At 41.0% G+C, this 12,950-nt stretch overlaps 1 protein-coding gene across 1 annotated transcript; it reads right to left on the reverse strand.

The window, feature by feature from the left end:
• Nucleotides 1-2,079: 2,079 nt before the first annotated feature.
• On the reverse strand, nt 2,080-11,819 carry rgs20 (regulator of G protein signaling 20). Its single transcript, XM_070845577.1, has 5 exons — nt 11,631-11,819; nt 4,327-4,493; nt 3,270-3,344; nt 2,931-3,165; nt 2,080-2,268 (listed from the first exon to the last, which is right to left on the reverse strand). Exons 1-5 carry the CDS (start codon nt 11,817-11,819, stop codon nt 2,080-2,082), a joined length of 855 nt encoding a protein of 284 aa, XP_070701678.1.
• Between the last annotated feature and the right edge of the window lie 1,131 nt (nt 11,820-12,950).

Raw genomic sequence — 12,950 nt, forward strand, 5'->3', positions numbered from 1 at the left:
TAGAATACATAAAAGTATTTAACACTTGGCAACTCCAATTTTAGTCAATGGAGACGCTCTCGATAAGCGTACGAACACAGTTTACGTGGTAGCTTTGGTGTTGCTGCTAACCTCAATCAGAAGTCAATATTGTTCATATTGCAGGTGGGCTTTTAAAAACTGATTTTTAAGTCAAAACCTTGCAGGATGATACACGAATACGATTCCACCTGCTGTCAAAAATTGTGAATCTCAAATAATCTGATGACACTTAATTTTACCTGTCTGTAATTATGCTTAATTCCCCGCTAATTTCCAAAAAGTTTCCTGAAAAGAATTATTTATCTTAGTACTAATTATTGGTAAAATAGGGGCAGTCAGATACACTTGCAATTCCCTAATAAATGTGAGATAAGCATGTCAAATTTGTTCTCAGACAAGTTAGCATAAATGGAGAATTAAACTTATAAAGTTTATGTGCTTATTGAAAAAAATCCAGTCTTATTTCCATATGATAAATATACAGCCAGCAGCTGGTTGGCTTGGCTTAGCATAAAGACTGGAAACATGGAAACGTCTGGCTAGGCTCTGTCCAACAGTAACAAAATCCTCCTACCAGCACCTGCAAAGCTTAGTGACACTTTACATCTCGTTTGTTTAGTCAGTATAAAGTGTAAAATCTAAAAACAGCCGTGGTTTTGTGGCGGACTGTTTCTTGGCTGGAAGCAGTAACTTCCTGAAGTCTTCGCTGGTTGTATGTTTTACACTTGAGTTTTTGGACGGATTAAACATACAAAATAGCACATATGAGTTAAAGAACTTTAGAGGTGGTAATGAGTGGATTTTGTTCCCTTTGGACAGAGTCAGGCTCCCTGTTCCCTGTCTTTATGCTGAGCTAAGTACTGTAGTTTAACATTTAACATACAGATGTGAGAGTGCTATAAATCTCCACATCCAACTCTGCACTAGCAAGCAAAGGAAATTCATATTTTCCATCTAATTTGTACCAAATTATTAGTTCTTTTAGGAAACTTATAAGAAATTATTAGGAAATAATGGGCCCATAAAAGAAGTGTTCCCCAAATTTCTTCAGCTTCTAACTGTTTAGTTTACTCCACCGTAGGACTTCAGTGTAATTTGTACTGTTGGTTTTTCTGTATTGGCAATAATAGATATCAATAAGTAAAAATACTTCATCTGGTAAATACAATTACTTAAGTTCTTATGTCACATTGGTAAAACTAAATTAAACCTATGAGGTGTGCGTTGAATAACACTTGAATTAAAAAAAAAAAAAAACTGTCATAAAATAGGCAATCTTCTGTGGTTAAGATTGGGTAAAGAAAGTTAAAATACCCTTCCATCATTGATTTGTGTTTCTTAAGGAAACGAATTACACAAGAGCTATTGTTACTTTCTGTTACCTCGCTGACACTTACAGCAGTTTCAGTCACGCACAGTTTCTACATGAACTGGAGTTGCCAAGTCACTGTCACAGGTACCAAAGTGTGAGGTTAGGTAACAAAACAGGGTGAAACCAAGGTAAAATCATACAGTACCCCACAAAGCTGCCTGCAAGTAGAGCTAACGTGTAGCCTTTGACTTGAGCTTTGATTTTCATACGCAGTAAATAGAACCAGGCGTTTCTACGTAAAATACCCACAATTCCATTTTTACTATTTACAAACTCATAAATATATAGTCTACAGTAGGAATCATTTTCCCCCCAAACAATCATACAAAAAAACAACAGACCATAAAAAACTCTGAACACAAATAAAATAGATTATTTCTATCAAAAGAAAGAAAACAGAAACAAAATGTATTCATATTCCTTTGGACTGTTTTGCTATGTTGATCTGTAGCAGTACTTGTGATGTCGAGCCCTCGGGAGATTTTGAGACCTGAGTGTCTTCGGTCAGGTGCAGATCACAATAGCGCTGAGATCCCTGGGAGGGGCCAGGCCCGAAGCCTGGTTCATGTAATCCTACACTGAACATACAAAGAAAAATTTAAAAAAGGGTTTAAGGAGGGGGGGGGAGGGGGGGGGGGGGGTGAGAGGGGGTAAAGAGGGTTAAAAGATCACAGGTCATCACCACCCTAAGATTCAGGGGGCTGCTCTGACAGAGTGTTGAGCAGGTTTTTGTAGGCTGGGGAGTTCATGTAGCGGGGATACGAGTCTCTTTGCATTAGAGTGTAGATCTGCAACTGGGCATCGTTGAACGTCTGTGAGTTGGGCTCCAGCATGTTCCTGTTGATCGACTCACGCACGCGGGAGTCAAGGCTCACCTGGGAGTCAAGATGGCGGGAAGATTAGCAAGTGCACCCTCTCAACGGTTTCTCACAAAAAATACTTTAACATTTTGAGACGTAAGCTTATTTGTAACGTTACCGAGAGTTGCTTGACAAAAATCGGTAAATATGAGGCTACCGCCAGTTAGCTTAGCTTGGCACAAAGGCACAAAGGCAGTAAAAAGATCTGTCGGAATCTGCCTACTAGCACATCTAAAGCTCACATCTAAGCTACTTCTTGTCTGGAGCCCCCCATTTGTCTCCGCTGGTTTCCTGGCAGCTGCTCAGAGCCAAGAAATAGTTGTCTTTATACTTTTTTGTTTTGTATGGATTAAACAAACCAGATCTGTGCTCATTAGTGAGCTTTAGAGGTGTTAGTAGCCAGATTTTGTTACCTCTGGACAGAGTGAGGCTAGCTGTTTCCCCCTGTTTCCAGTCTTTATGCTAAGCTAAGCTAACCATCTGCCTGCTAGCTTCAGATTTATGGGACAAACACGATGGTGGTATCAATCTTCTCATTTTTCTTTGTAAGAAGGTTAATTAGTGCATTTTTCCCAAAATGTCAAACTATTCTTTTCATGTCAGGGAATCATCATGAAGTTTCATCCTTAAAATCACACATATTTTAACCAAAAAAGTGAAATCGAGGGTTGTCAGACCTCTTTAGGCGAGAGAATGGAGATGTAGTCCTCGTAGATGATCCGAGCCTTCTCCTCTATCACACTCTTATTGGCCTCATTGCTGAACTCCTCACAGGCTAACCAGAAGAGCATGTTCTCCTCGCTGAACTCTGTGCGGAGAAACTGTCGGAAGGAGTTCCTCCCCGCTGGGCAACACATCAGCTTGTCAAACGACAGGCCCCATGAGCGCACCTCCTCCAGCGTGGGCTTAGGACTGCAGAGGAGAGCATGGGCCACAGTGGAGTGAGACATCTGAACATTAACTTCTGCGAATATGTTAAGAAGATTTGGCGTGTCTGTGCGGTGAAACCAACTGACCAGTCTTCACAGTCTGAGGTCCCTTCCTTGACGTCATAAGAGGCCTTTCGGTTTCTATCATCCCGGTCTTCGTTCCTAATGGTGACATGGAAACACCACATGCAGCATCATCATTTTTCTGAAGGAGTTAATTATTAATGTGTTCTATATTAATCATCCCACTGTACGTGTCTTATTTATACTACAGTGAAACACAATCATTACATAAAAATGTATGAGATATCACATACAAACTGTATTTCCATTTTGATACACAAGTCTAAACAGACTTTATATGCTGCACATACACTCTCAATACATGCACATAAAACCACGTCTGTAAACAGAGTAACTGTAATTTATCTCAGCCTTCTTTGTCATCCTTTGCCACGCTGCCTCACATATAGAGCTGAAAATATTGTCAATTAATCAATCAGTTGATTGCCCCAGAAATTAATATGCAACTTTTTTGTGTCAAATTTCACTGGTTTCAGACTCTGAAATCTAATTATTTTCTGGCTTTTTATAATAGCAAACTGAATGGTTTTAGATTTTAGACTATTTGTCAGACAAGAAAGCAATCAGAGGATGTCACCTTGGGTCTGGGATTTTTCATAATTTTCTGACATTTTATAGACTAAATTAATCAATTAATCTGAACATGATCTGCAAATTATTTGATAATGAAAATGCTCTTTACATACATTTTATAGATATTGTCTAGATGTTATATATACTGTAATCCTGCGCTTGCCTCTTTATAATAGCTATATGTTTAATTGCTTACGTTTATTATCCTGTTCCTAGGCCAAAAATATTGATTCTAATTTTGGTTTGATTTATTTCACAGTAAGTTTACTGAACCAGATATTCTTCAAAAGCTCACATTTTGTCACATTCACAGTAGAAAGCTAACTGATATTTAGGCATGTTTTACACTGCGAATCCACAGATCGCATGCAAAAATATCACAAGCATAAGCTGGACAGCACAGTAGCTGAGACTGCGCTGTCCTGTGTACAATAATGTCCACCACGCTGGGCCACAATGAGTGAACTCTCGGGAGGCGAAGACCTACCAGGAACAGCTACAGCAGCAGCACCAGCAGAAGCAACATGCATTTGAGCCCCGTGGGTTGGCCTGGCCCGGCTGGCCCTGCTGGGCCGGTGCAGTTCCACCCGCTGCCGACTCCTGCTGCACCGACATCTGCCTCTTTCGCATCTCCATCCGCTCTGATCCCATGGGCTATAGACAGAGGAGAGGGGAGAGGCACTGAGTTTTAGACGTCAGGAATAGTATTTAACTGAGATTTTATCTTCTGGTAAGAAAATCTCCTGACGTGTATTACATTTGTGTGATGCAAATCAGTGCCAGTGCAATAGAGATAATAAGGACAGCACTGGGTGTACTGTGATGAGACCAAAGATCAGAGTGAAATCCTGACGGTGCATCCATTTTCACCAGCACTTTGATCACGTTCACCATGGTAACGATTAATTGCATTTATTTAATTTACCACTCACCAGTTGACACCTATGTATTTGTTATGTGTGGTGGGAGCCTGTGCTGGCATGCCCGGAGGTCACACAGTAAAGGAATGCTGTTTGCTCCATTCAGGGCAAAAGTATGGAAGAATAATTCACTGATTTTGTTTTTCCTGCTGCCAAATACGCACCCGCCGGGCACATTTCAGTCCCTCTAATCTCAAACTGGCTGCGTGTTCCCTTACACACTCTTAACTGCATGGATTGTTGATCACAGGCTCAATGTCCATAATCCAAAATTTGAAACATCACATTTGTGAGAGGCTGAATGTAAAAGCAGTGCATTAAAGGATTTGCAATGCTCACTGGGCCCAAGTGGAGCAGTAAATAAAATACACATGAAAATAATAGCAATATCTGTCTTTTTTTTTCCTTTTTTTTTTTCTTGTCAGGTGTCACTTTGTCATGCATCTTTAGGCTACATTCATCATGTTAATGGCTGAGTTAATAATTGTGACTACAGCTCTCTAGCTTATTACACAGAATCCCCATTAAGGTTTGTTGGCCTATAGAACACACAGACAAGCGATGCTCACAGAATGACTTCTTGTCTAATTTTAACAAATGTGTCATCACCAGGTCAGACACTGCCAAATCCTGTCAGATCATTTATATAACAAAGCTGTCGCTTCCGACACACGGCATCATCCCGCTACCTGACACAAGAAACGATGCTTTAAAAAAAAAAAAAATGTCAGGAGATTTGGTACATGGGAGGGAGGGGAGAGGAGGGGGGGGCGAAGGCGCAGCTTGCAAATCTATAACCGCAGCATTGCTCTATCACAGCCTTTCAGTGAATACAATACCATTTGGTCATTTCTAAAATGGATCCGCTCCATGGATGGTTTTCACTCACATTCAGAGCTGGCTTCAGCTGCACATATCGTGCGTCTCGCCAAATGGCATATTTTACGCGTTAGGTGTCGGGTGCTTCAAAGCTGACACAATTGCAGTAAGCTATGGCTTGACTCAACAGCTATAGACGATTAAATGGGGGGTGGGGGTGGTCGTGTCCATTCAAAGGATAAATCATGATAACACCAAATAAACCGCCGTTCCTCTTCGATCTTACTGTAGCGAAGATGTGAACGACGCTGGGATTTCATGGTTCCTGGAGGATTTAGCGGCAGGAACCCACTGCATTAGCAACTCGCACATCACATCAATGGAAAGTGCCACCATGAAGAACCGTAGAGCTTCATCGCCCTGGACAACCACCGAAAAGACACTGCCTACATCTGTTAAAAGCCCCACTGTACAGCGAGATAGTGACATGCCATTTAAAACGCCGGGAAACGGCCTCAAACGCACCGCTCACGAAATGTCCCTGCAACGATACATCGGTTTGCCACCAGTACTTACAATTTCACCATGTATGCACAGCGAGAAGAGGTAATTCTTTGCCTTGATTACATCCGATGGCACATAAGGCTTTTTTTCCCCGACCGGCTGCTTCAAGTCAGTACGCATGCGTCTCCTCTCCAACTCGTAGTGGACCAGTGAAGAGCGTAAACCCCGACAGTATGGCACAGATTTACAGTGCAGGTCCTTTTACATGTGAGAGACTCGGGGAAACGACTTGGTGATGTCAGTTCATCACAGAGAAGAGGGAGAGGACTTCAAAACTGGAGCTTAAAAACGAACCCACCAGGCAGGAAAAAACAAACAAACCCAAAAAACATCCACAAACTTCACTTGAGCTCTTCTCACATCACAGCTGTTTACAAAACTCAAAACCTGTCAAGGAATATCCACATATATCAACCACAAAAGGTCAGGATTTCGTTGGCACATGCGCCATTGAGCCTTTGCCTGGAGTCGCTGTCTGTGGTGCTGAAACCTCCAAGCCAACAGCTGATAAGAGCGCAGCCTTGTTTCAACTAAACCTTTTTCAGTAATAGCATCACTTTTGCAGCCAGTGAACGTTAATCCACTTGTCACATACTGTACACTTATACCCACATTTACACACACACACTCATACACATGCTGTAGACACGAGCATTCACAGTCTTTTTTTTTTAATCTGTGCTGTTTTTATCCTGAATTGGTTCGTTTGTTTAGTTGTTTTGACCTTGAATTTGAAAGACTGCTCATGGAAGGGCAGCTGCAATTTAGTTATTAGATAAAAGATCAACATTATTTACTATCTAATAACTAAATAGCAGCCATCCATCCCTGAGCAGTCCTCAAAATTCAGGTTAAAACAACTAAACGAACGAAATGGATCCAGTTAGTAGATAGTGAATAATGTTTTTCTGTGATCTAATAACTAATAACAAACCAACAAATGGATACAACAGATTCAAGATAAAAACAGCAAAAACTGATGGAGAAATATCTGTTGCATTGCTTCTCCATATTCAACAGAGTTTATCTGCACTCTCGCTGTTGAATAAAAATCAGACCAAATCGTGGGTCGCCATCTCTCCCCCCGGCAGGTTATGTACAGTCCAGTAACAGCCCGTCCTGGCCCATTGCATGTGAGCATTGAGTTCTCTCTTTTGCAGATGACTGCCAGGCCCCTGTGCTGACTTGGAGGCTACAGCACAGGCCGGCCACCAATAATGATGCAGACGACAACACTGCCATCTGAAGGTAGCTCCAGCTACGGCACTCACACGGTGCCCCCCCATGCACATGATAAGTAAAGCATTGACTGGATTTATGGAGCCTCAATGTCCATACGAGTTTGTGAAAGATGTGGCGACTGTTAACAAGACGTGATCTCTTTGATATGATCCCTAATATTTTACCTGCTGGTGTGACTGTCATCCTGCGGTGGCATACTTGCTTTTTAATACAGGCTCAAACTAGAGATGGTAACATGTGAGTGATTGTCACACATATGCGTCAATTCAGCTGTATGCCTTTATTTAAAGCCTACTTTTGCATTCAGGTGCACTTCATGTCTTGCTTTGTACAAACACCAGATGGCACTCTGCCTATTCTGCAGAAGTCAAGTACAACATACTGTATTTTATGTAATTACTTAATGTACACCAACACACTTGTGCTGTTGTTGCCTGTCTGCCTCACATTGTGGATCAAGACGCTCTTTGATGCTGTGGAAGTTAATGTGACCAATCCCCCATTGTAATAAGAGGTTCTGCAAAATGTGAGTGGCTGTAAAACAGAACTGAGTGGAGAACTGTTCTTGCAGTGTCCGCGCAGACCTGGTACTGCCTTTGATACTGCCTATTGAACCACTTAGGCATTCGTCTGTTCTGTTATCTTGTCGTCCTCTGCAGATTACTTTCTGACCGTGCTGAACTGGGGCGTGCCCTGAGCATCCACACATCTTTATTCCCCTCCAGAGATATGAACATGTGACTTTCCCTACAACACTTCATTTAACACCTTTCCCTGTGTTCGCGTTACGCAACACAGACCCACAAATAGCCACGTGAGATTGATACATACACACGCAAGCTGCGAATGATACTTTATGCTGTCATGATTCTGCGAGCACTGAGACTTTTCCCTCTGAGGGCACAATGCCAAGAGGAGGAGGGTGTCTGAGCACACAAGGTCACAGGCAGGAGTAGGGCATCAGAGCTGGGTGACAGGAAGAATAAAGTCTTTTCAATTTGTGATTAAGGGGATTCAAAGCATTGTGACGCTTGGAGGAAGATAGATTTAACTGTAGATTCAATCAATGGAGCTCAACACACAGAGAGGCACTGGAGAGGGAATGTGTTTCCAACTTGGCACCTCAACATATCATCTGGCATCTGTGAGCATTTCGAAGGTGAAGATGAGCTGTCCAAGCATAGCAACAAAGATGGTAACTAAATATAAGAAATATAGATTTTCATCCCATTTGATAGTATTGATTTAAATTATTTTCTCTCGATTTGCCCCCGGTGTGCTGATCAAGCTGCTCTTTGTACTGTAAATGTCAAATAGAATGCAATCACTGCCTTAATCATTGTAACCAAGTTACACAGTCGTCTGCTCTTTTGTTTTTTACTTTAACATCACATTATCGCCATAACTCTAGGCGACAGGTCTGCGTGCAAACTGATTGTCTAAATTACGTTAAGTTAAGGCTAAACACAATTCTGTCTGACTTATACAAAGAACGATGCAGGAGAAACATTTTTGTAGCTTTGCCTGCACTGTATCTTTGCTGTGATTTCTCTATGATTCTTTTCTTGAGATTTATGATTAGAAATATTGAAGGACGTTGTTGTTATTGTAATGTGATTTGATGTCACGTTTATTTCTTTATTGGCCTTTAAGAGGAGATTCAGATTGCAGACGGGGGGAAAAAAACTACATCAAACACACCAAGCAGCAATCGACACATACATAATAGATTTATGATAGTTGAGTCCTAAATGCCATCATTGATTTCTGGCCCTGATTCAGTGAATATCAGTATATATTAATGAAGCATATATATTTCATGTATATAAAACAATACAAACTATAGTATTACAATAATAGTATAAATAATATAATGATACAAGGCGTGACGAGTATTCTTAAAACTACTAACAGTGCTAGTGTGTGATATGTATAGGGGTAAAATTTCAAATATGAAAAAATATATAAATATGTGTGATAAAATAGCATTAAAATGCTAAAGTGATTATTGGCCAGATATACGGGTGGTCTGCACACTTTTTCAGTGTATATGTGTGTTGAGTGTATTGTGTAAAATGTACATGTGTCACACGTGTAAGGTAAACTACACAATAAGATATTGCATAATGCTTAAATGCAAATATGCAAATGTGTGGGGCAAATGTGCTAGACAAGTTCGAGGATACACAGAGATCAGATGGCAGATGAGTTCACTGTCCTGATGACTTGAGGAAAGAAGCTTTTTTTTAGTGTGTGGAGGCTGGCTGATATATTACATTTCTGCCATCCTTAATACCCTCTGCTCTATTAAACTATGAGCTAACCTCTTGACGCACATAAACACACACATACATATACACACACACACACTGCTCAAGAGGCACTGAAGCTGGACTCAGGATCAGAATATGATCGTATCGTATTGTATCATATGTCTGTGTATAATAATTACAATTACCTGCACACACTGACAATACAGTTCTCTTCTTCACACGCGCAGGAGCTCATCAGACCATCAATAGTCACTGAGTGGATGGAGACCTTGGGCGTCTTGCTCTACTGACAAGGACTCACATCTGTGATTATTCCTGCATTCCATCATAACAAATAATCTTTAAACCGGGTCATAAAGGTCAAACAGTTACAACTGGCACATAAGGTGACCCGTGAGCGTGTGCCATTTATCATTATACGTGTGGATAAATGTAAATCTATGGTGCAACATGACACATGGAAATAGCTATAGGTCTAACAGAGGTAGGTACATTTGTGAACTGACTGCACGGCCGATCACATTATCTCTTATAAAGAAAACCAGGTGTGAATGGGGGTGTGTCTGTGTGTGTGTGGTAATCAATAAAATCTTTTACATTATACACTTCCACTGGGACACTTAATAGAACTAACTATCATTAGAGTTTTTAATTACGTCTGCGCTTTTTCTACTACGATCGCTTTGAACCTCAAACTGATTGATGAACGTATTCAGCGAAAAAGGAAAAATAAGACACTGTCTGAATTTAAAGTCTTGATATCAATATGCACAATGTTTTGTTTTCTCCAGTTAAAGGAGAAGTCCATCAATTTGACACGTCAAAGTCCGTTCACACCTGAATCTCTAACTAGACTGAGTTGCATTGTGGGTAATGTAAATGCCAGGTTTGAAAGACAATATCTTAATTCTTTATCTTTAATTTAAACTGTCGATTGTGAGTCAGACAATGTTACTGAAGTGCAGCGCTAAATCAGCGGAGTACTCTTTTACATTTGTGCTCCATATACTTTTAATTCTATTAGTGATACAACAGCTTCAACAAGCTTTAGTTCTGCTCACAGACACCTGGCCAAGCAACAAATTTGTGTAACGTTTATGACCTGAACTGACTCCTCTGTCCTCCCACTAAATTCTGGGAGCAGCTCCTCATGGCTCTCTACAATCCCTTCCCCCCTGCGAGTAGTAACACAGTTTACTAAGCTTGATTCTGCTTCCAAACTCCAAGCAAAATCAAATTTTCAGACCATGTTTAGAAACGACAGCATGTTTTCCCAACTCCTTAATTTAGTCATTTCTCACTAAATGTTGCATTGGGGTGGCAGTCGTGTATTTTGACTATCTTTAGCAACTGACTGCACAACTTTGTTTAGATTTCTAATGACTGGCATCACACTATTTCAAGACACACCATCTTCTTCTTTTAATCTTCTTAAGCCTCGTTCAGACAGGAAGTACTTCCCTAAATAGAGTTTGGCAAGCAAAAAAAAGAGCTGCTGACGCTCAGACAAGAGAAGTGTAGTTGCAATAACAACAACAAATGACAGTGTGAAGAATATTTCACTGACTGCCAGTGATTAATAATAACAAGCAATAAGCAATAAGAATCATTTGAAAGATGAGTAGAGACATATTGTTATTCTGAACCTGACAAGTTGAATTAGGCTCATTTTTGACACAACACTCTTTACGACAGACTCATCTTATTTCCTTATTTATGGCTGCTTATTAGTGCAACAACAAACAAGGAACACATCCATTATTGCGCTGCCATTCAAAAAGTTTCTGGAATATATACACTGAGCAAAATAAAGTAAACAGTTGTTTTAAAGTCTAGTTGGTGACTTTTGATTGCTTTTGCTTCATGAAAATTTAGCACCCAGAGTAAAAGTCAGTGATAGGTTTATGATAACAAGGCTATTATCACAAATAGTAGTGCTTATTGGAGAAAAAAAAGCTACAACATGCCCATACCTCAAGGCACACCATCTCCTGTTCCTCTTGGACCGGGTCATTGTAGTTCACTGGGTATCCCACACCATGCCGGCAGGCCCGGGCCAGTCCCCGTATCCGCTGCCACATCAGGGCCCTGGTGCGTCTGATCCCCCACAGAGCAGACGTGGGCCTGATCTCCCACTGCCTCACCACTCTAGCACATGGCATGCTACGACCATGAGGCCTCACTCGCCACGTGAGGCCCGAGTCTCTTTGAGATCATAAGAAATCCACGCTCCTCGCTCCTTTCCTCTATGTTTTCCCGGCGAATCTCCTGAAGCACATATTGACAGAGAGAGAGAGAGAGAGAGAGAGAGAAGGGGGGAAAAAAAGCATCAGTGACCCTGACGAAGAGAAGAGTGTTTACAAAGGAGAGGGCAGAAGGGGATTAGGACAATGTTCCCACTGGATGCAATCCTGATTCCTCTGTGCTTTACTGCGTCTCACCAGCTTAGGCCAGATTAAGCCAGGAGGTCTTAGTGTCTGAGTGAGACGGACAGAGAGGAAGACTAGTGACAGACGTGGATTCATTTGTGATTGCACAGTATATGCTCCTTGATGAATTCCCATGTAATACAATGGATTAAAACACATTGGTAAATGGACTTTGTAGAGGAAACATATGGTCATAATGTGCATGCAGCACCGTTAATATAGCAGATGCACACTCTACTGCGTTACCAGTCTCCTCTTACATTGTGCTCAGTCCTGTCGCTCATTACAGACTCACAAGGATAAACAGTGATCAAAGCTCTTCAGTGTGACCAATCAACTGACTTCAGCTCTCTGTCATCCCCACAAAGCTACAAAGTTAATGTACACCATCTAGTGATAACACAGCTGATTGTAATTGATTGGCTGGAGTCACATGGGCTGTGTATCTCATTTTCAAGCTCATCAAGATGTTGCAAATATTTCTGACAGAGCAGAAAATCACAGTGTTATTTTGCCTGCCCTTCTCTTTCCAAAGTTTGTTTTGATTCTGGGGGGCTATTTTCAGTCCAGCAGAGTCACAGACAGTTCCCTTGGTTGTATCAATTTCATGTTTCATTGCAGCAGCCTTCACTTTTTTCTATTTGAGTTTTTGGGCAAGGCTATAAATTATTAAAATGACAACAGGGGGTTAGAGTTTCTGAGCCATTCATGCAGCCAGATTTAGAACTCCCACATGGTAATTCAAACCGCAAACACACACACATATATATATATATATATACATATATATTTTTTACATTACTGACTTGTAGTTCTAGAAAGTCAAGGAACACATTGTTGTAAAAGTAGGTCCCGAATGCTCAG

Source organism: Pempheris klunzingeri, chromosome 15 (genome assembly GCF_042242105.1).
Source record: "Pempheris klunzingeri isolate RE-2024b chromosome 15, fPemKlu1.hap1, whole genome shotgun sequence".
In the NCBI taxonomy this organism is placed as follows: domain Eukaryota; kingdom Metazoa; phylum Chordata; class Actinopteri; order Acropomatiformes; family Pempheridae; genus Pempheris; species Pempheris klunzingeri.